At 40.2% G+C, this 24,250-nt stretch overlaps 1 protein-coding gene across 2 annotated transcripts in view; it reads left to right on the forward strand.

The window, feature by feature from the left end:
• Positions 1 to 22,964, forward strand: part of itga7 (integrin, alpha 7) — a 35,756-nt gene extending 12,792 nt beyond the window's left edge. The window contains exons 2-25 of one of the 2 annotated variants that reach the window (XM_078248858.1): positions 1,829 to 1,956; positions 2,664 to 2,743; positions 3,025 to 3,280; positions 5,400 to 5,531; positions 9,921 to 10,128; positions 10,880 to 11,076; positions 11,368 to 11,456; positions 11,577 to 11,704; positions 11,909 to 12,004; positions 12,172 to 12,233; positions 12,515 to 12,684; positions 12,993 to 13,142; positions 13,388 to 13,503; positions 13,749 to 13,935; positions 14,042 to 14,116; positions 14,342 to 14,421; positions 14,565 to 14,642; positions 15,088 to 15,190; positions 15,368 to 15,583; positions 16,347 to 16,463; positions 16,615 to 16,728; positions 18,392 to 18,490; positions 18,757 to 18,882; positions 21,238 to 22,964. In XM_078248858.1, coding sequence (XP_078104984.1) covers positions 1,829 to 1,956; positions 2,664 to 2,743; positions 3,025 to 3,280; positions 5,400 to 5,531; positions 9,921 to 10,128; positions 10,880 to 11,076; positions 11,368 to 11,456; positions 11,577 to 11,704; positions 11,909 to 12,004; positions 12,172 to 12,233; positions 12,515 to 12,684; positions 12,993 to 13,142; positions 13,388 to 13,503; positions 13,749 to 13,935; positions 14,042 to 14,116; positions 14,342 to 14,421; positions 14,565 to 14,642; positions 15,088 to 15,190; positions 15,368 to 15,583; positions 16,347 to 16,463; positions 16,615 to 16,728; positions 18,392 to 18,490; positions 18,757 to 18,882; positions 21,238 to 21,393 — 3,163 coding nt within the window. In that variant the 3' untranslated portion in view covers positions 21,394 to 22,964. Of the gene's footprint in view, positions 1 to 1,828; positions 1,957 to 2,663; positions 2,744 to 3,024; positions 3,281 to 5,399; positions 5,532 to 6,235; positions 6,344 to 9,920; positions 10,129 to 10,879; positions 11,077 to 11,367; positions 11,457 to 11,576; positions 11,705 to 11,908; positions 12,005 to 12,171; positions 12,234 to 12,514; positions 12,685 to 12,992; positions 13,143 to 13,387; positions 13,504 to 13,748; positions 13,936 to 14,041; positions 14,117 to 14,341; positions 14,422 to 14,564; positions 14,643 to 15,087; positions 15,191 to 15,367; positions 15,584 to 16,346; positions 16,464 to 16,614; positions 16,729 to 18,391; positions 18,491 to 18,756; positions 18,883 to 21,237 lie in introns of both variants that reach the window. The other variant, XM_078248859.1, reaches the window with a different exon arrangement.
• The last annotated feature ends 1,286 nt before the right edge of the window (positions 22,965 to 24,250 follow it).

Genomic DNA, 24,250 nt, shown 5'->3' on the forward strand with positions numbered 1-24,250 from the left:
AAGTGCTGGTTGGACCCATTATCTTAAATGACAATAAAGTATGTGCCATCTACATTATGTAAGTTAGATAAAAAAAAACAGTGAATAGAGATTTGTTTCTTAGCCACACTTCTAATTTACGTGTACCCCTTGACTTGAAAGATGGCCAAGGCCCCTAATCGTTTTGTTTTTTTCGCTGCATATACTTTATGTCTTTTATGGTGTTTTCTCCCTGAAGAATAATTTAAATCTGTCAAAGTTGGTTGAATATAATGTTATGCACATGGACAGGTTGGGAGCAATCCAAATCTCTCCGCCAAATACTGGTGGTATAAGAGCTTAACAGACCTCCCACCTTGCACCCTGACACCTGCCAGTGTGTCTGCACATGTTGGGGGAAAGATAGGTATCACCTCAACTCCTAAACATAAACCAGAGCTCCCCAGGAATGTCGAGCTATAAGAGGGATCGGATCTTATCAGGTCTTTTTTAGTGATACCTTCTTCCTCTTAAATCCCTTTTGTTTAACACACGTTTGCGTTAGCTTAACCCCTGTTTGGTCAAGGTTTTTTATGTAGACCATCAGTGATGTACACTTGGCTCTGTGTGGCTGGAAAGTAGAGCTATCTGGCACTCTGGGCAGTATCAGTCGTTTTTGTGTCAGTGTGTGTTATGATGGTTTGGATGAGAGTGAGGACAAAGGTTTTTTTCTTACACTGGACTAAGAAAAGATGGTGAGTCAGTGTGGCAGCTATTGTCATAGTGTAATATAAGCAAGATGTTGGGAAGTGCTGCGGCCTAGTCTAACATGTTTTCCATCACCTTCAAACTATTTAAACTGCATCAAGGAACAATCTCAATTATCCAGCACAGGTGTAAATTAGTAATGATGAGTTGCTGCTGTTATGGCCTGTTGATAAGTGTCTTTTACCTCTCAGATGTTCTACTTCTCTCTCTGTTTCTTTGTGTGTGGTTCATGCAGGTCTATCAGCTTGCTACACTGTATTTATAGACAAAATACTTCGCAGCCACAGAGATAACTCTAATTTAACTGTGTACATAACAAGGTAGATATGGGGGAGGCTGGATGGGAACTTTGCACACAGGCATTACAGCTAGTTGTTACTCTATATGTAGGCAGCAGGCACACCTTGTAACTGCTATTGTTGTGGCACCCAGTTAAAGGTTGATCCCTCTCACTGTTTTTTCACCTTAGAGTACAATCTGCTCTTTGTTCTCCGATCTTTCTCCTTAGCCTCTGTTTCCCCACGTCTCGCTTCCATGCATAGGCCATGGCTGACAGTGTTGGGTGGAATGTGGCTCAACATTCAGTTTTTAAATAGCATCCTAGCCTGAATCAGCCGCTCCTAATAAGGCAGAGGGCAGTGATACTGGCCCCAAAATATCAGCAACCACCTCACTGAGAATAAAATGTTTCCTTTCCTTGATAGCGTAGGATGATTGGTGAGGAGCCACAGCATGTTAGTTCAAACAAGATACAGTACTTAAAGATGCCACAGAGCTGTTTTGAATCAACTTAAAGTCAAGATAACATGTTCAACTGTAGGTGGTGTCAGCAGGACTTCAATAGCTTGAACTGCAGGTGTTTGTTTTTCACAGTAATGGTGGCTTAGGTCAGCTAAGGCTAAAGTGTGAAATTAGCCACCGGTCATGTGTGAAATAATAACGTCAATAATAGTGTTTAACCACTGCAACTACATTGTAAGTAGAACTAAGACGATATTTTCTGTCATGAACCTATGATACATACTACTGTAAAATCATCAATACATATTTGTATTATATTAATATTTATCACAATTAAATGTTCACTGTGATGTTCCTTCAGGATCCTGGTGGGGGCACCGCAGGCATCGGGGCAGGGCCTGCTGAGAGGCAGCCGGCCAGGAGCCTTGTTCAGGTGTCCAATCACACCCGAGGAGTACGATTGTGAGAGGGTGGATATTGATGGAGAAGGTGAGTGTAGAGCTGAAACGATTAGTCAGTTAATTGATTAGCAGTGACAATTTGTTGATAATCAACTAGTAATTTTATATAAGCAAAAAGGCAAAAGAAAGATCTGTTCTAGCTTTTTTAAATGTAAATATTTGCTGGTTTTCTTGTTTCTATTGTTGCTTTTGTTGTTGTTTTTTTATACTAAACTGAACCTCTGGGTTTTCAACTGTTGGTCAGATAAAACAACCAGTTGAAACATGTCAACTTATAGGCTATAATATTGATAGGCATTTCAATTAATTCAGAAAATAGGCAGATTGATAAATAATGAAAATTATTGGTTGCAGGAGAATATTCTTTAGTATACTGCCTGCGCTTTCTTTTCTTTTATTTTCCACAGAGATTATCAACTTTATAATCTCTCGACTTTATCTTTCCTCTCGGACTATATTTAACAGAAATAGCCTTCTAGATTCATTCAGTTGCTGCAAGATTAACTGATTGTGAATGCCATCATACCTTTTTATTCGAAAGCTTCTAACTAATGTTGCCATTAAAATGTACTTACTCTTTTCTTGCATTAGAAAAAAAAGTTTACTATAATCTTAACTTAATTACTCAGTTGAATAACAAAGTGCTGTTTGCTTACTGTGGCTCAGATCCTAATTGGTTTACCAAATGGAAACAGCTACAGTATGATTGTCATTTCCTTCCGTGTTTTCCCTCAGTGAGTCTGGACAGAGAGAGCAAAGACAACCAGTGGCTGGGAGTCACTGTCAAGAGTCAGGGGATTGGAGGAAAGGTGGTGGTAAGTGAAGACCACATCCTGTAAATGCATCAGTTCAGGAAGCTCATTCTTTATTGTGTTTAAAAATAAAAGGGTTGTTCTGCTTCCAATGATTGATCTGCCATTCATTTGTGAACATACAAGGCACATTTTCACATTTGGTTCATCTGTTAAATTGTACTAACTTTTAGACCTTTATGTATGAGGGTAAAGAGTAGACCTTCTGAATGAGTCAATGTATTTCTTATTTTTCAAAGACAGTAAATCCTTACACTCTAATGCGATTTCCTGTCCCTCACCAGACCTGTGCTCACCTGTATGAGCTCAGGCAACGTGTGGGTCAACCTTCAGAGACTCGTGACCCCATTGGACGCTGCTACGTCCTGAGTGAGGATCTGACAGAGCGAGATGACCTGGACGGAGGGGAGTGGAAGTTCTGCGAGGGCCGCCCGCAGGGACATGAGCAGTTTGGCTTCTGTCAGCAGGGAATGTCCGTCAGTTTCACCCCAGACAACAACTTTATTCTGTTTGGAGCTCCGGGAACTTACAACTGGAAAGGTAAGGTGTCTGATTGACCTGCAGAGGGCTAACGGAAACAACGCTGTGAAAAAGCAGACATGCTACTTCCATTGGAGAGATTTATACTATTGTAGCCTGTTCTCATGAACCATACGTTCGAAAAGCTATGAAAAGATAAACACTGTAATTCGTATGATTTCCACCTTCTTTTTTTTTGCTGTGTGCACCACACTGACTGCTGCTGTATAAGACTGCGGCTGGTCACGTAGGGAGGTGGTTGGGGTGATAGGTGGGCGTTAACACACCTGACTTTTCAAGCCAGAGAGCGGAGTTCATTTCCCGGGGAAAACAAAAGCTATCACCCAGGAAATGCGTGTTCCTTGGGAGTGTTTTAATACAAACCACCATCTTTTGGTGTCTAAACTTAACTAGTTGTTTCGGTGCCTTAACTTTCGTCGCCGCATAACGCTCACTTTTTCTTGCCTAAACTTAACCGTGATCTCTGCCGAAATGACCGGCAGCTCGCAGTGCTCTGTACCCAGCTGACAGTCACCTATTCTAGGTTAACTGAACCACGAACTACCTCTGACTTGACGGAGCACCACGAGCTGCTCTGTACCTGGCTCACAGTCACCGATTCTCGGGTAACTGAAACACCAACTACCGCTGACAGAGCACCGTAGCCGGTGTCGCAGAGCTCTGTAGCAACTAAACACATTTACTAACTGCCGCTGATACGACGAGCTGTGATGGAGGTCTGTGGCCAGCGTCACGAAGCTCTGTAGCAGCTAAAACAAACTAGCAACTGCCGCTCTGTAGCACGGAGCTCTGTAGCCGATGTCATGTGACCAGTGGGCAGTCCTAGTTTTTGTATGATATCATACGAGAATGCATTGACCATTGTGGTGTTATATACTACTATAATACTCACACAGGTGTTTTCAGTGTTTGATTAGCGCTCTGCTCAGGTTGAAGGCAGGCCAGAGCTTAGATGGGAATTTATTAGGTCACAAGTCTTTATCTACCAATAAGTAAAATAAATAAATGATAAAGGATTAATTTGTCCTGCCCTAACAGGTGCAACAGAGCTAACAGGTGACTCAGGAAGATGTCAATCAATCAGTCTATACACACCCACACAGTCCTGGGAAGAGGTCTAATCAGCCACATTAACTAGAAACACCTCTGTGGGTGTTGTGTGTGGCAGCAACAAGAAATCTGAATCTTTGGTGTTTAACACATTTGAACCCAATATGAGGAACATCTGTGATCTATATTTTTGCCTTCTAAAGATGTTATACCTAAATTGTGAGCAAACAACTTCAGCATCTATACACATCCTGTAGACAGGTATGAATAATAAAGACAGAAAGAAATGTTGCAGTATTATTTTTCAATTAAATGTCCTTAGTTATTATTACTATTGTTATTATTATATCAATGACCCCACTTTTGCCCTTATTAGTGCTGCACCATTATTATGAGCCAAATGTTAACCTTTTGGGATTTTAGGATGATGTTCATTATTGAATACTGTGACAATTTTCACTGGATATAAAAAAAACAAAAACATTAGAAGTTACAACTAAATGTGAACTAGAGAAGATGGCCAATCCATGTAAACTGTCTAATTAAAACAGGACTATAACCAGGACAATATGTAATATATAATACAAACAAATTGAATTGATTTATAAACCAATCTAGTGATTGGACACAGCAGTGGCATGCACTTAATCAAAGAATGCACTGAGATTTATCTGGTGCAGCAAGCAGTTACTGGGTTGATTTATACTGTCTGCCACATGAGCTCAATGTCTTAATTTATCTTAGTTCATGCAATTGACACAGTGTGTGTGATGAACTCTCACTCCCAATGCTAGGCACAAAAGAAATGGAGTAGCTGCTTATGACTGACAACAACAACAAAAAAGAAATTGTAAATGGTGGTGGGACAGCTTCAGGAAAATCTTACAAAACAAACAAAACAATTAATAAATCTTATGAAAAACACTATTTGTGAAATAAAATGTTGCATTGCCATTACATACGGTACAGATTTGGGATATGTATGCAACAAGCAATACGAGTGTTTGTATTCCGATGTCTGCAGTGTATGCTTGTTGCTTTGCTGTGGCCTCACCTGTTTCCATTCCAGGTGAGATGCGGGTCCAGCTCCTAAACCAGACTCTGCTTGACCTTGGTTTCTATGACGACGGGCCCTACGAGGTGGCAGATCAGAAACAACTTAATGCCCAGCTCATCCCTGTGGCTTCCCACAGTTACCTGGGTAGGATTTGCCCTCCCTGCTCACTGCTGCCTATGCACAGCAGAGAAAGAGAGGGCCGGTGGAGGATGACACTCGGGCTCGGACTGTACTTCAACATGGCTGCCAAAACCACAGGAGCTAGTAATGGTAGCAGCTGCCAAACTGCCTTAAACTAGTCATTCCCTGTGAATTATTTCTGGATGAGCCTGGATCTGTGTGTGATTTACAGAGCCCTGAATGTGACTCCACCAATGCTTTCCCGTGTGAATGTGGGCAGACATTTGAAAATTGTCCAGAGCTTATTGTGGCCTGACATGAATCTATGATGCCAGCAAAGTTTGGCCTTTCTCCCTTTCTTGAGCAAACAAGGGAACTATTTACAAATCAACCCAACAACAATGATGTTATCCTCATTCCATCCACCACCCTCTAGCACAAAAACACATGCCAACACTTTGAATAGGGTGGTGTACAACCAGTCAGGGTGCAGTCTGAGCCTGAAATGTCATCTCTCCTCCAGGTACCCAGTGGTTTTGCACGACCGCTGCGGCACCTCAAAGACAAAACACCAATCAATCACAGCCTGTCTCACCTGCACCTCCCTCTCCCCTTCTTTTTCCACTCTTTTTTCCCCACCCTCACCATTTCACCACCCCATCACTCCTCTCCTACACCTCCATCTCTCTTTCTCTCTCTGTCTTTCTTTTTCCTGTCTTGGGCCATAGGGCTCTTGTTCATGGCTAGCCCCATTGAAGATGCTCTGCTGTACAAAACTCTGGAGCCCTCCAGCCGGCCCACATCGTTTGAGGATGTAGCTCATAATAGCTACTTAGGTTTGTAGGCGTGAGGTGTTTTTGTTTGGACCGGAGTGGGCTTGTAGTGAAAGTAGTCCCACCCTCCTCCTCTGTCTTCGTCTTAATCCTTTCTGCTAATTCCAGATAGATTTTTAGTGTGTAATCTATGTCCTACGTAGGACCGTATCCCCTATACTGTTGTAAAGAGACAGCCATCCAAAACTGGAAACTCTCAGTAAAACTTTAATTTAATTTAATTTAATTTAATTTAATTTAATTTAATTTAATTTCATTTAATTTCATTTCATTTCATTTCATTTTTGGTATTATTATTTTTCACTATCTGCTTCTTGCTGCTGATTTGACATTGGCAGTGAGATGGTTGTCTCTTTGTGTAGCAGCAGGGTGTTTGTCTGTTCTGTCTCTGATATCCGTCGCCTGTAGTGTGTTGAGTCAGTCTGCATGTGTGTGTCGGTATGAAGCTTTCCAGGTGGTGGTGGTTTTCTTGTTAGTTTTCATAGTTTTACTATTTTATTTTACTGATAAAAAGGTTTATCTAACAAGACAAAGAGTCTAAGGCCAAGCTAGCGGCTCTGTGAGGCTGTACATAGGCACAAAAGTGCTATGAACTAAATGCTAATGTCAGCATGCTAATATTCTCACAATTCTACTCATGCTGGTGTTTAGCTGGTGACATATGTTGGCTCTAAAAACAAAGTACAGGTGAGGCTGATGGGAATGTTATTAGTTTAGCAGGTTTGGTCATAAACTAAAGTACTGGACACACAAATATTGACCTGAAGATGGTGCTATAACATAGCTATATAAAGTTGAGGGATCACCAAAGTTATTACAATTCATCCTGCGGGGATCATAAATGTGGGTACAAAATGTCACAGTAATCCATGTAATAGTTGTTGACACATTTTATTCAAAACCACAAATGTCAACCTCATGGCAGCAGTACAAGAAATATCAGAGGATCACCGAAGTTATTAGGGATTCATCATCTGGGAACCATGAATGTCTGTACAGAGTTGTGTCCCAATACATCTGTAGATGTAGAGATGTTCCACTGGATCTTTGAACACTTTGACCTGCTGGTAGTGCTATAGGTCATGTCTGTACAAAATGTCATGGTGATCCATTAAATAGTTGTTGAGATATTTCAGTCTGGACCAAAGTGTTGGACTAAAGTTGTTTTTTGTTATGTTATGAATGTCTAGGTATTTAGTGTCCATGTGTAGCGACTCATCATCTGCTTAACACAACCTATTTGTTGTTAATGTTCCAGTTATTACGTTTCACTAAGTGTGTGGATCTGCCATAAATCTCTTTATTCACATACTTCCAAGCCTGCTTACCCTCCTGCTCTCCACATTGAGCCGTCTCCTTGACAACACTAATTCCCACATGACCTTTTAGCCTTCATTTATAACTCACATGCTTCCATTGATCTTAACCAGATGATATGCCACACATATGCATGCTTACTAAAATGATAGAGATAGTGTTGTAGCTTTTTCTGATTATTTTCTTTCTGAACTATCATTCATCCAAAATGTCAAAGGACTCTAGTTGTTTTCCTATTTTATGTTACCTACATAAATGACATTTCAAAGAGTATTACCTCCCTCAAGGCCAAATAAAATCCTGTCAGAGAGAATGGAAAGAAGCTCTTTATTGCAGGGTGTTCTGTCAAAGCCTGGTTTTCTTGAGACTTGTTTCCACATCCAGGTGGAACAACAATTGCAAAGGTTGTTCAGTTTTTCCTTTGCAAAAAAGGAGAAAAAAAACAGACTCTTCCTGTAATTTGTACCTCTCAGGTGAAAACAACATTTATGCTCAAAGTCTTTAGTCTTGACTTTATCTTGCTTAATTTATCAACAATTAAAAAAAGAAAACCATGCAAGAATAAAAAGAAAATATATATTTTTGGTTTTGATTGCTCATAGCAGTTTGTAAAATGGAATGTAGTTGATGGGATGAAACAAAAAAAGAAGTAAAAAAGTAGCCGAAATAAAAGTGTAAAGAGTTGCAATATGACTTAACAAAACCATTAATTTCAATTTTACATATTGCCACTGTGGCATAAGGCAGTACTTTACAAATAAGAAATAAATGGGAATGTGAGTTCGGAGGACATCCTGAGAATAACATTTGGAATGAAACATATAATAAGGTTAATACCATCACTCATGTGAATAGTTGGAAAGTCAAGGTAATGTATAACTGCAAATGGTTTAGTGAGGATACACCTTACACAGGACAATGGACAAACATGTATTATGTGTTATTTGAAAAAAGAATTACACCCACCTATTTTAAATAATTTCTTTGACCAAATGAAGTGAAACCAAACAGTTAGGCTCAGGTTCAGCTTTATTGTCATTGCAGCACATGATTGCACAATTAAATGTAGCTGCAGCCCCCTCCATGCTACTCACACAGAACATGTATAAACAGGTCAAATATTTTAAATTAGAATAGACTAAAACAACAAAATAGGTGACAACATAGAACAAAATATTAAAAATAGCACTTAAGGATGGAATAATAGTATAACATATACACACAAAATATATGTACAATATGCGCAATATCACTGTAATTTGCAAGTTATAGTGCAAATACTTTACCATTGTTGTAGGGCCCCTTTAAAAACCTTTTGCTGCCTTAAACTTTCATTCCCAATTTATTTTATAGAGACGACCTTGTAGCGAGCCTACAAGGCTAACAGCCACCCTGTGTGGAAAAAGTAGCACCTTTGTCTCCGTCCGTTGGTTTTTACAGGACCTGCGAAGCAGACTGTTGCATTCCTCACCTGCCACCCTGGAGCTGCCCACTGTGTGTATATGTTGTGTCTCCCCCTGCATGTTTATTCAGGACCAACAAATGTCCCCCCTCATGTCCTGATGGATTATTTCACACCCTCCCCTCTGCATGCTTTTAAACCAGTGATGCAAATGCATGTGGTTGCTTCTGTTCAGGTGAAATGTTTAATATGATGTTCTATTTTTCACAGCTTGATAAAAACATAACACACATCTTGTCATGAACCAAACACACACACACACACACACACACACACACACACACACACACACACACACACACACACACACACACACACACACACACACACACACACACACACACACACACACACACATGCAGACATACACTTCCACACAAAAGAGGGATTTCTCTAGGTTATAAATCTGATTAACGTCCACCCACTATGTTTACATCCGGCCTTGAGCCATCTGATACAGAGCAGCAGCATCATGAATCTCATGAGACATTAGGTGAAGCCCCATATATCTCCTTCTGTTAACGTCAGCAAACAGCATTCCTGCTCTTACCAGTGGACACATAACCATTCGCTGGCCCCCAGCAGTCTTCAAACACATGCACACAGGACATTTACACCCATCATGAGTTTGTCATAAAATCAATAGTCACTCAAGGCACACATTTCATTAGTAAGAAGATGAGCAGAACACGAGAGGAGATGAGCCCCCAAGCCCCACTGTCAATACTAACCCCTGATCCTTTCCTCTTCCTGCCCCTCATCTTCCCCTCCGTCCTGCTTTCCATCTTCTTTTTCTTACAGGCTTTTCTGTGGACTCGGCCATGGGCATAATGAGCCTCGGGGAGCTGACCTTTGTGGCGGGTGCACCTAGGGCCAATCACACAGGGGCAGTGGTGCTGCTGAGGAAGGACAATGTGTACCGGCTCGTGCCGCAGCACATCTTCTGGGGGGAGGAGCTGGCGTCTTCATTTGGGTACTCGGTAGCTACGACGGATCTGAACAAGGACGGGTAAGGAGTCAGTCTAGATGATCATCATTAAATAGATGATGCTAATAATATAAACACAAGTGTTTTCAGCAAAATCTATTTAAAATCTCAAAAGTAAATGTGCCCGTTTGGCAGAATTGGCCCTGTCAGTGTTATATTTCTATACCACTGGATAATTATTATGGATGACATTAGCGTATTAGTTTACAATGATGCGTCAAATTTTATACATTGATATACCTTTTTTTTTTTTTTTTTGGGGCATTTTTAGGCCTTTATTTCCCCAAGACAGATGAAAACATGAAAGGGGAGAGAGAGGGGGGAATGACATGCAGCAAAGGGCTGCAGGTTGGAGTCGAATCCGCGGCCGCTACGTCGAGGAGTGAATCTCTATACGTGCACCTGCTCTACCAACTGAGCTAACCCGGCCACGATACACGTGTTATATGTAAAGTCTTAATCTAAAAAGTAACTAGTAACCATAGCTGTCAAATAAATGTAGTGGAGTGAAAATCATATTTTCCTCTGAAATGTAGAGGAAACGAAGTATAAAGTAGTATGAGATGGAAATCGCAAGTAAAGTACAAGTATGTCAAAATTGTAATTAAGTACAGTACCTGCATACATGTACTTAGTTGCTTTCTACCATTTGGGGTAAGAGTAGATGAGACAGGGTGTGTTTAAAGAAAAAACTTCATAAGAGGTTCTAGGGGCTCCCAAAAACTGCTTTATAAAATATAATTCATTTTTAATTCTCTGTTTCTGTTCCTAGCTGGACCGATCTGATTATTGGAGCTCCTAATTTCTTTGACCGTAAGGCAGAGATTGGTGGAGCTGTGTATGTGTACCTAAACCCCTTCGGTCACTGGGACGATCAGGCTCGACCTATCCGTCTCAATGGGACATACGACTCCATGTTTGGAATGACGGTCAGCAACGTAGGAGATCTGGACCAGGATGGATACGGAGGTTAGAACAATGTTTTTTCACACAGTTCATCATCAGTTTCACTTATGGAAAGGGACTTATTCTGTTCCATTTATGTTTGTTTGTATGTCTGATGTTTAAAATAGATGGTGATTTAAATGGTTTCAATTCATTCATGAAGTTTTTGAGCAACGCCTTTTGAGCAGTAACTAGTTTCCCACTTGTCCTACATACTGTGGTTTCTGTTTCAAACTAGTTACATGTAAACTATAAATATGTAATTGAATGTTTGCACACTTAAAATAGTTTTCAATCATTTCTGTATCTGTTCAGATATTGCTGTGGGGGCACCATTTGATGGAGATGGCAAAGTTTTCATCTACAGAGGCTCAGATGCTGGAATTGAAACCAAACCTGCTCAGGTGAGTTTCACACAGCAGTTTAGGAATGAGCTAACAGAAAAAAAGGAAAGATGACAGGAAGAATAAAAAATGAATAGACCAAAGGAATCAAGATTTCATCAGTGTTTTTTATCCCGTCAGGTGCTGGATGGTCGCGACTTTGATGTGAGACGTTTTGGATACTCCATCTCAGGCAGTTTGGATATTGATAATAACCACTACCCAGATATTGCAGTGGGCTCTCTTAATGACTCAGTGGTCCTCTTCAGGTGAGAAAAGACTTATTTAAAAACCCAAATGACAACCTCAAAACAGCATGAGTTTGACAGGAACCATAAAGGCCTTATGTTTAATTCTTATTGTTGGAAAAAATCTAAGCGCAAATCTTGCATGTTTAGTATCTATTTTTATCATGATTTAGTCATAATTTGTTCTACCTGACCCATCGTTTTGTGTTTTTGTGTGTCCCCAAGATCTCGTCCAGTCATCCATGTGATCAGAGAAATATCTATCGACCCTCAGTACATTGATCTGGAGCAGTACAACTGCAAGGGCAGAGAGGGAGTCTGGTACGTACTGATAATGTGACAAATAATCCAGGATAACTGAACTAAACCCACATTTTAAAACTGCTAATGTATTTTTGTTTTTGTCTTGATTCATCTCAATCTATAATACTGTTTAAAAACCGTAACAAAGAAAATGATTTTCGCTCTGAACCGTGTGCCTTTTTTAGCGTGGAGGTCAAGGCCTGCTTCACCTTCACAGCCCACCCAGAACACTACTCACCACACATGAGTAAGTCACACTTCACTTTTCAAGACCATTTCTGTTCTTCTCTCATGTGGGACAGGAGTCATTTCTATATACAGTGGAAAGTAACCTTATCTGTGGAGTAACATTAGACTTTATTTTGATTAAATCACAGCTGTGTAATACTGTATTCCCTCAGATGGGGGTTTCATATATGTTCTACCCCCGGGGGGCTCTTAAAGTGCTCTCTGTATAGTATGTGTCCTGACATTTTTCAATCCCTCTATCTGTCTTCATGCATCACTCTCGTTTTCACTCCCTTCAAGCCTTGGTGGTGCACTTTGAAGCTGACACAGAGCGCAGGAAGCTGGGCCTCCCGCACCGCGTTAACTTCCTGGGCCGCAGTTCCCTGGACCCGGAGTTTACTCAGACAGAAGAAGTGGAGCTGCATCGGCAGCGTCACCCTGTGTGCACCACTGCTACCTTCCAGCTCCATGTTAGTAACTTAAATAATAATAATAGGTGGTTCTTGGACTTAGTATTTGTCTTTTTTTTAAACTGTGGTAGCAAAAAATTTATGGAAATAATAATAAAGTAAAGATATACAATGTTTCTTTTGACAATCTACCTTTTCTACCGAGTTTTGGGGCATTGAACAGTTTACCTTTGATTCAAAATTTTGATGCATACAAGTCAAAATGTTGCAAAAAAATCCACACTCTTTTGCAGCATAAACAAACCAAATTTGTTTGACCAAATCTTTTGTTGTCCAAATTAGTATTTTTATAATCTCTGTCCATGCAGGAGAACATCATTGACAAACTGCGTCCCATCTCGTTGGCGATAACACACACTATCAAGCCTGTGCCACCACGCAGACACTCAGGTGCCAAGAGGCTGGAGAAGCTGGCGCCTGTACTGAGTGTTTCCCCCTCTAACACGCTGCACTCTGAGGTCTGTAACAAAAAGGAAGCTGAAGTATTTTATGGTCGGGATTCATTTTAACGGGCCACATTTATAACGTGATTAATCATTTAATTTACAAAAGGTGAAAAAAAACCCAAAAAAAACAAGAGAAATAAAGAGAAACATGCCCGTTACAGTTTGACAGAGCTAATCGATTACCTGACAGTAAACGTAGAATGTGCTCTTGAGATTTAAAAAAACAACTTCATGTCTGTCTCGTTTACACTCCGAAGGTGAACTTCCTGCGAGAAGGATGCGGCAGCGACAAAATCTGCCAGAGCAACCTGAAGCTGAACTCCCAGTTTGGAACACGACCCCTGACCTCCGACCTCTTCACCCCTCTGCCAAAGTTAGTGTCTGCAAAAACACTCTGTGTGAGCTGGTGCAAACTGTTACCTAGCAACCGATACCCCCAACACAAACAACTATCTGTATGCAATAATGTACAGATGTTTACCACAAGAATATAATTCATGTTTTACTGTCATAGTTCCCGTCATGTTTGTTTACTGTCGTGTTTGTCATGTACCCTGTCTAAAGCATTAGTAAGTTGATACTCTATGTATATGTTTTTTTCCCACTCTCTTCATGTAGAGATGAGGATGATGTGCAGGTGTTCTCCCTGTCAGACCAGCGGCTGGTGGTGCTGGAGATCACCGTCACCAACATGCCCTCTGACCCCCTGCACCCTGAGGAGGACGGAGACGACGCCCACGCTGCTCAGCTGCTAATCTCCCTTCCAAACACTCTGTCGTATGCCGGCTCCAGGATCCCACCACAGGTATGGGCCCTAATAAGAGAAAAACACTTTTTCACTACGTTAAAACATATATGTTTGGATTTCTGTTTTTCTAATAGTATTTGTTTGCTATCCTGACTGACTGTAGATGAGGTGCCAAGCGAACCAGAATGGCTCCCAAGTTGAATGTGACCTGGGAAACCCTGTGAAACGAGATACTAAGGTAAGGAAACAAAACTGTGAATTCAGTTAAAGCTTTGAAGACTGTCAGGGTTAAAATATGCAACGTGTTTCAATTAAATTGCTTGTTCATCTCATATACTTTCATAACTTTAGATATTTCTTTCCTACAGTGTGAAACAAAACCAGCATAATTTCAGCCATAAGTGTAATTATATTGCCTTTCCACTTATTGCTTTTTTCTGAAATGTATGTGTTGCTTTTTCAGCTAAAATTCTCCATCAACTTGAGCACATCAAACATCACGATTGAGACCACTGAGTTGACAGCAGATCTCTTACTGACAACGTAAATCCTCCATATCTTTTTAGAGAAGCATCTAATTTAACTCTTAGCTTCAATTGAGCTTCAATTATTTAAGTGCAGATATTTGACTTGTTCAGGCAAAATAATCCTTTGATTACAGTGTTTGTTTGTGGGTCTGTCCTCAGTATCAGTGAGCAGCCTGATCTGGTGCGAGTCACAGCTTTTGCTAAAGTTGTGATAGAGCTCCCTCTATCTGTCAGTGGGTGAGTGAAACCTTTTAAAGCAGTTTCTCCTTCAATGTATTTGCCACAGAAAGGCTTCCTTATCTTAGGATAGCTTACTTAAACCCGTAACATACACATTTCCCCTTGTTTTTCCTTAGCTTTAAGCTCGTTAAAATCATGTTATTCTGTATCAGCATGTTTCAACTCTTCGTTGATGCTGTATGTTTACACTGATATATTAAAGATATCGTGAGCATCATTCTTTACACATTTCCACCAAATTTAGGCTCACATATTGGTCATCTTTGGAATCTTTTTAAGAATTAAAAATAGTCTGTGGGATTTAACAATGTACATGCATGAGTTTGCTCTTTAGCAGTTATGAGAGACATGATATAATCCCAGGGTAAACATATATATGCTATATGAAGCTGTGTGAGTGTGTGTGCAGCTGTCCAACACATGTGATCCTGTTTTACTGTAGGCTTGCTACTCCGCACCAGCTGTTCTTCAGCGGGACAGTGAAGGGAGAGAGTGCCATGACCAGTCTCGAGGACATCGGCAGCCCCGTTGATATTGAGTTTGTGGTGAGGAACGAGTGTGTGTGTGTGTGTGTGTGTGTGTGTGTTTGTGTGTGTGTGTATTCAGGACCCTGTGTATGTGCGTTCTGATTGCCACGTCGACACAGGTGAGCAGCGTCTGAAATATCATGGCTAAAGGAAGACACACATTTAATATAATATGTTATATGTTTTCTCCATCAGGTTGCTAATCCCGGCCAAACTCTGCAGACGCTCGGCTCGGCCTTCCTCAACATCATGTGGCCTTACGAGCTGGCCAATGAGAAATGGCTCTTGTATCCCGCCAGCTTGAAGTTTGAAGGTCACCCAAACACACAGTGCACCCCAACAGGGGCATTGAATCCTCTGAAGCTACACAGCTCCTCACCTGCAGAACTCCCACAGCCTGGCAGTCACAGTGTAAGCAGAGCAGAGCTCATTTTTGACTCTGCTAGGAAATCTAACACCTCTAACACCACCAATTAAGACAACACTCAGTCTGCATCCACTTTTTTGGCCAGAGAAGGTGCGGCAGATTAATAATGTTTTTCGACGTGGAAGGTGCCTAAAGTGAGTGAACTGACCCAAAGGTATCTAAGTGGCAGCCATGTTAAATGCTGGCTAAATTCTTTGAATGCCAACGAACACAGCTTCAGTGCTTTTGCCCAGGAATCACAGGTCCATCATTACGGAATTGGGAATTTTTCACTTTAGCAATTTCGCACTTTATTCTGGCCAACTTCTAGTTCAATCTCAATTTTAATATTAGCTGGGTTTGCTATTAACAAAGGAAGGCTACTTTTTGTAAAAATAATAAAAATGCAATGCAATAGAAAACGTCTTTCTTAGATCTACATTCTCCTATCTTATTCACAGTGCTTCTGACTGTAGAGAAATCAAGGATTTGTGCTTGAAACGGAAAACATTTGTTAGATGACAAAAACACAAATTTTCCTTCTTAAATATATAGTATTTTCGATTTCCATTCAGTTCAAAGAAAAGCAGTTGGAAAAGAAATTTTTTGGATGCAGCTGCATGTAACAACATGTTATTGTCAAGACTGCATCATCAACATCATCATCCTGTTCTACCTTTCTACACTGTCTTGTCCACACTGACTATTTAATGACCATTTTTAGAGACTGATCTTTGTCTGCCTGTATGAATGTCTCACTTTCACCAGGCTGGGCGAACGCGCCGCTCCCACCCAGAGGAGGACGGTCAAGTGACGACAAAAGGCAGCATGGGACGAACCACCCCTGCTGTGGCAGCTTCAGAGAGACGCAAGTCGCTCAAACTGGTAAGAAGGAAATGAAAATATAGATACAAAAGAAAAGATGCAGGCTTTGTAACTTTTGCTTTTCACTACTTTTATAGCTGCTAATGTATGTCTCCAGTTCATTTGAAGAAAAAAAAATTAATCCCAGAGCGCTTTCGCTTTCTTTCTTCAGGATTGTCTCTTGGGGTCGGCACGCTGTGTCCTGATACAGTGTCCCCTCCACAGCTTCTCTGGTCAAGCTGTCCTGAAGATCCATGCCAGGCTGTGGAACAGCAGCTTCATAGAGGTATAAAAATCCCTGTCATCATTACATCAGCACCCTACTGCACATTACTCTCCATCTCAGCTTCAGTCCAGCCTTTACAGCTGCTGCCGGCACTCACATTGATCTGATGCAAGTGAATAAATAACTGCAGCGGTGTTTGTCAGCTTGTTAAAGGTGCAATATGTAATACTGACAGCTAGTGTTGTACTGTTACTACAGTACAAATTCAAAATACTGGAGAAAGTCGTCTCCCCCGCCCCCTCCTCCCCAGACTCAAAGTTCACGTTGGTTGCCAGGCTGAGACCACAGCATCCATAACAATGTTTCTAGACGTTTGTCTCACGTAGCCAGACATACTTCACAGCACAGCGGAGTAGCTAACGTTAGATGCTGGCTATATTGACAGTCAAAAAAGCCAGTGCTCACGTGGAGTTCTGTACCCAATTGACAGGGACACTTTTTTGGCTTAGAATTACAATAGGAACCGCTAAAAACACAACAACCTCGCTGTCCTCTCCACTTGACGGACAGACACACTTCCTCAGCTTAGAATTATGGTGAGAACTGCTAAAAATAACACTACCTTGCTGTCCTCTCCACCCGACTGAACACACTTGCAACAATCGCTAAACACACAAACTCAGTCACATCTTCCTGATTTACAGCCCCCCTCTCTTGGCTTAAAATAACTCACCATTGTTGGCTACGGCCGCTGAACAGGCTACACGTTGTAAACAGCCATGGCCCGCTTGCCTAGCTAGTCCTCCGGTAACGTTAGTAGGGTTAGCATGGTGGCGTTAGCCAGGACCAGTCGGCATCACTTTACTGGCTGTGTCGCAATTGTTTTTGCGAGTAACCAACTTGGGTACTCTAGCTATATAATTCAATGTGAATACACAAATGTTGAAATTACATAAAATGCCCGTCCCTTGTAGCCGTGATAAATTAGCCTGAAGCTAATGCTTACCTGTTTAGGAGGAAATTAGCCAACTCGCCGTCCTTTTGGGCTCTAAGCTGTCTCCATCTTTCAAATACATCTCCAATATTTACGTCTCTGGTCCCACAACTGTTAGAAACATGCTGCTTTTTTTATGTTATGTTTTTATGATCCTGTTTGTTTGTTTGCTGTTTTTATGGCTGTACTAACATTACAGCTGTAGCGCGCTGGGATTAAGTTTTTACAGGTATATCTGGCAACCCGGCCTGGCTGTCAAACTGGGCAGTTGATAACAACACACAGGCCAACACACAAACAGAAATTCCGTCACGAAATGGAAATTTCAAAAGGAGAACATACTGGCATTAGCATTGTTGTCAGAAAAGATAGTATTTCAACTTGGCATGTTTCCTTAATATCTAATTACGCATTGGGGTCATTTTTGGATTTATTACAGTAAATATATTATACATTGGACCTTTAAAGCAGTTAAGGCAGTCAGTACTGTGAATACATCTGTCATTTTTATATACAACCAACTTTGTGTTTGCTTTTTTCTTGACATCCAATGAAATGTTCTTTCTTTAATTATTACAAAGTATCTAAGTATTGTTTTATTTCACAGTAACTTTAAGAGCTGGATCTGAATGAACAAAGCACAGTATTACTCTGAACAGTTTATGTATATAACTGATAAACTATTAAATACCAAGTTTTAATTATTGTTCTTCTCTCTCTGTCTGTCAGGAGTTTTCAGCAGTCAGTGCTCTGGAGCTGCTGGTCAGAGCCAACATCACTGTGAAGTCCAGCATCAAACATCTGGTCCTCAGGGATGCTGCTGCACAGGTACTCGTCACACTTCAGTTCACAGAACATGTATCCTCAAAAGAATTGTAATTTTTGTCATATAATTAGGCATATAAAATGGCAGCACCTTTTACACATCCCTACCAGCAGTATCTAAAATATAAAATTAATTAGTAATCTGAACATTTCTAAACTTCTTTTACAACACTTATCTTACAGGCAAATGTGACTGAGGCCAAGGGGAAATATCTCTTCTACTTTTCTTTTAATTTAGCATTTCAATTGCATCCTCCTTTCCTCCCCAGGTTCCAGTGATGATCTATCCTGAACCTGGTCTCGCTGACCAGTACTGGATCCCATGGTGGATCATCCTTATAGCTGTCCTGGCAGGCATCCTGCTACTGACTCTGTTGGTCTGCATACTGTGGAAGGTACAAACACAGGAGACATAAATGTCACTGCATTGTGCATGCTGCATTGTAAAACACTTATACTCTCTATACAGCTTATTTTGCTATGTGTTAAAGTCCCAAAACAACGAATAAGGATTCACTTTAATATCAAATATTGATTAATTTAGTCCAATGACCTATACATAAGAGGTCCTTACAGTGTAACTGACTTTATCCCTGTCACCTTATTGGCCATTATGCTGGCATTTTCTCATCACTTTCCATGGTACTCCAATTATTTCTATCTACTTTGCTCTGTTCTGTCCTATAATCATTTTATTCCCTCCAGCTCACTCTCATCTGTTCCTTTCCTCTTTTGTTTGTCCTCTGTGTGTCATCCTTTTGGTTTTGTCTCCTCTCACTGGGAACTCTCTATCCTAAAATCCCCTTTCTGTTTCATTTTCCAACGTTTCCCCTGTCATACTTTTCCTGTGGTTATCTGTTGCCCAGTGTGGGTTCTTCAAGCGCAGTGAGCGGCGCCGGCACTATGAGACGGAGTACTACCGCGCCCATTTGGGGGTCCAACCCTCGGAGGCGGAGAAGCAGGCATCAGAACTATGATATAAAAAATATTTCACTCTGGCCTGCTCTCCCCTCCTCGTCTCCCTCCAAGCGGTAAAAATGCTCACCCACAATCGCCTTGTTTCTCAATGCACTGTAGTGTAGCTGGTGGTGTTCATTACAGTGTGAAATATTACCAGATTTCGGCACAATTAATAACAAAAACACTTGGATGTGGTACTTTATTTTTATTGTACACAAATTCAGAGGTACAAACAGATACATAAAAAAACAACACAAGAGAAGAAATACATTTACATTTCATAATGCCAGAGCACATATGTGATATTGTAGCAGTGGGATGGTGGGACAGACAGACACAGTAAGGAAATACTACATAATGGATGTGCTAGTCATTATTGTGGTTTTATATTTTATTGTAATCCCACAAAACTTAGTTAGCTAGTTTATGATATTGGCCTTTGTATACATTACTCCTAAATTAAGCCACGTTTCCATCAAAAACTTTCAGTATAGTACGTACCACGTACATAAACATTAGATCTGTTTTGTGTTTCCATGGCAGACAGCACTCTTAAATGTTACTGGTTGGTAGGAGTTGCGTCAACCTCGTAAGTAGCATGTTGGTTTTAGTTTTTACATTTTCTCCTGCATTGCTTGGATGTGCAGTGAAAGAAATGGACAGCAATGTGCTAAGAAACAAGCTAAAAACCTTTTCATTTCTCTTGCTCCACTGAGTTTTTAGCTCAATCTTTGGTATTGGATCTGTGTGTTAGATAGCTCAACAGAGTGGTAACGAAAAACAGGACAGAATGGAGAGGTTCTATTGGTACCATCTATAACTTTTGACAATGGAAACACCAAAATAAGCTTTCTAATGTGTAATGAACTGAACCGAATTGAATCGGACTGCTTGGTGGAAAAAAGGCTTTAGGTAACTACAGGTAGAATGTCAGGCATGCTAACATCAGCAGCTTACAGTAGAACAGACACACTCGAGTCCTTAAACTTTGGCTGTTGTGTTTTTGTTTTGGAAAGGCTAAAATACCATCAACTATAGTCATGTAAATAATATAATAAATAAACTCAAAACTGATTCCTATTATCAACCATTATTGTGCCTTTTTAATCTGTGCTTATTGAACACCATCCAGCCATCTCTTTTACATGGATTTTCAGATGCCTGCTGTGCTGTGTGGTGTGCCTTTACTGTTGTTGTCACAGTTTAATGATCTACACTTGTCCCTTCTGGCACCAGTCTATGGAGACTAAGGTTTTAATGATGTGCTTGTCATGCACTTTTCAATCTATTAACATCCCTATTTGACTTGCATCTCATGACCAACTGGCTTTTCAGGTACCAGAATCAACTTGTTATTAATATCAGCAGGTTTTTTTGTTTGCATTAATATGTGCAATTTTTCTTAATGGCACTTTGGCAGTGTGTTGGTGTGTTAATCAAGGACACTGAATTTGAAAATGTAGAGCATGTGGATGTGCTTTTTGGGTAGATGTGTCTTTTTATTATGTCACTTTGTGCACAAGGTCATCAGATAATTACTTTTTCTTCTCATCTGTCAGTGAAGAACTAGAACACATTACATTACAATGGAATAAATGAGATTACTCTTACTTGGCATGATATTGCAAAGTAGACCAAAGAAATAAGGGCTAACAAATGCAAGTGATTTACAATTGTGTTCTTATATGACATCAGTTAATTCTTTTTTCCTTCCTTCCTGCCTTTCCATCCCTCTCTTCCTTTCTTCCTCTATCTGCACTCGTGCCTGCTTTCCAACACTGTGCCAACAGTGTGGCTTCTTCCAACGGGCCCACTACAAAGACAAATTGCCTCAGTACCACGCGGTGAAGATTCCTCGCGAGGACCGACCACAGTTCCAGACTGAGAAGTCAGGAGTTGTCCATAAAAAGGAATGGGCCACGCACTGGATCGACGGGACCTCGTAACTCCCTTCGAAGCACTGACTGACTAAATTAATTCAAATCACCATGTGTGGCACTCATGTGTCTTTGTCATTGGAACTAACGGACTAAAAAAAGTGCATACAGACTGAGATCATGACATCTTTTGCACTCCACTGTGTCAGTACTTGCATATCGGTGGCCTGTTACACTGTGACTGGATCTATACTCTCCCATGCTGTAGCCCGCTGATGGATGGCCTTGCATAGTGTATTTATACTGTGCATCTATATCAGTGTGTTACAGTAACTACTGAAGGCCAACAACAATATTAGAACCAGTCTAGCTGCTCATATGCTTTACAGCCTGCCGCCATGCACTTCACTGTCTGTCATCAGGAAGGAGAAAAAAAATCATGACTCAAAGACATGCATGAATGCACAAACATACAGTACAGTATAATCTTAGATGCATAGACACATTGGACATTGTTGATGAAGAAGCCACTGGCAGTGACAAAGACTATTTTTTGCCTTAACTACTGTAAGACTGATGACTGATATGGGCAATGAAAAAACATTTTTTTTTATATAAAAGATGTTTTGGGGTTTTCTTCTAGTTAGCACTGGTAAACATTGGGAAATTTCAGTATGTAAGATATTAATTAAGTAATGTGTTGCTGAATGTGTTGTCTGGGCTTGCTGATTTTGTATATCCTTATTCAAGGAAAATAATTGCCTTTTTGTGTCAATTGCCTTTTTAAACTTTTTGTTAATACACCAGTCAAATGTACTGTACATCAATAGTTTAAAACCCCCTATGACAGCCACGGCCACAGCACTGTAGTCGCATTAAGACCAAATATGTAAGAAAAGCTAAATATTAAAAACTTAAAATATGGTCAGCACATTTGCATTGTAAGCATTTCAATTTCTGAACCAGTATTATTTGTGAAAACATGGCCTCAAATTAAAAACTTTATGAATTAGATACGTCATAATTATGAGGTTTTCAACCACACCACCTTTATGTTATGTTTTTACTGATATGTAAAAAATATTTCACCAGGAGACCTTTGTTTAAATAGTTTTAAAACGTTTTAGTTGGACTATATTAACCTGCTTGTCACACTGTTCCTGGTACTGTACTCTAGTCACACTAGCCATGGTAAGATAGTGTAGTCATGTCAGTACTGACACTTCTAACTCCATACAAGTGCCTTATGGTAAAAGTGGCAGATTGTGAACCACTACTAAAGAACACAAGGTGATTTACAAATTGAATCAGGCTGCCCTGAAGCATCTGTTGGACACCTGTGAAACATCCCTCCAACACATAAACAACCTGAAGAGAGGAGATAATTCTAGAAGAGCAGAACATGTGGGCAAGGAACCAGACAAACTTTCTTTGGATCTAATTTGGGTCGATGGAGGGGCTGTGAAGCATGAAGAGTCAGTTTGTTTTTAAGGTATTGCTGGACAATCTTGTATTAGCTGCATGAAGCCCCTGTTGCTGTTCTAAACTTCCCCTTTTTTGCCATGACTCAGTGTTTTATTTATTTTAAGTTTGGCTGCACTGTTTTAACATTGTAAATAAAATAAAAGGAAATAAACCCATCAGATTACATAACTTGTATCATTATCAGTGGAATTTTAGCCAGTTGTACATCACTTACTAGTTAATCTGCAGTTCACTCAGGGAACACAAGATGGAGGCAAAAGTCTGAAAACTGGGAAATTTGGGGTTGTTTATAAAAACAGAACTGTTTATGTGATACACATAAGAAATAAAGACTGATATAGTATGTAGAGGTTACATTTTAACAAAAAGAATACAAGATAATAACAACACTTGTATGAAATGAACTTAAATGAAACAAGATCCGGTGAATAGGAAACTGATAGCAGTTCTGTCATATATTAATAACAATCATCATCAGGATACATCACAGGACCTCAGCCTGTGCTCTGGTTCATAAAAGAGCGTAATGGTCAGCCATACATAGCTTGAGGTCAGACTGACCTGAGCTTTAAACCCTAGGCTCATTTCCTGTTCTAACTGGCTACCAGCAGGGAGATGGTGATACAGAATATTTTCCTTTTGGGCCAGTTAAAATCCCTGCAGCTATGCAGCTGAACAAGCGGGAGGTGTCAGAGAGAGATGTTTGACTTTACATGTTGCAGCAGAGTAAAAAAAGATTGGAAACTCTGTACTCCAGGTTTTTTAGCCTCCAGCTTTATGTTCGAAGACATCGTTTTAGTTCATTCAGATGTATATTTATTTAAGACACATGGGCAATATTTAAAAAATCAAATATCGAAATATATTTAACTCAGTACCTTGTGCGAGCTGTTTGTTTGTTTGGAGCTGTGTAATGGTGCATTGCAGTTTCTTAACTCTACCCATGGGGGGTGTCTGCAAATGAAGATGAGGATTTAGTTATAGTGACTGAAAATGTTTAATTGACATTTGATCAAACCCAATCAGTATCCATTTGTTATTTGTTCACAGTTAATCACATAAAACTCAAAGTGAACAGGTAAAACTGTATAATAGCATTTGTACCATATGCTCGGTTACACCTGTACAATCTATTGCAATCCAGTACACCAACTCTGCCTCTATGACTGCGTCAAAACCAACAAATCATTATCGCCATCAGAAGAGTAGACTTCACGGCAGGGTGGTTGTATTGGATTGCATTTGACTGTATAGGTGTACCTAATGAAGTGCCTACTGAGTGTGTACATAGCCTAAAGATACATGTAACTTTTTATTATCACGTCAGAGTGAGTGAATTAGATTTTTCGTTAATCCAAAATCTTATGATGTTATTATAGTAATGAAAACTAAGTCCCCTTACAATCCTTCAGATGTCATCCTGGTTGCCATGGCAGTTAAA

This window comes from Sander vitreus, chromosome 4 (assembly GCF_031162955.1).
Source record: "Sander vitreus isolate 19-12246 chromosome 4, sanVit1, whole genome shotgun sequence".
Taxonomy (NCBI): domain Eukaryota; kingdom Metazoa; phylum Chordata; class Actinopteri; order Perciformes; family Percidae; genus Sander; species Sander vitreus.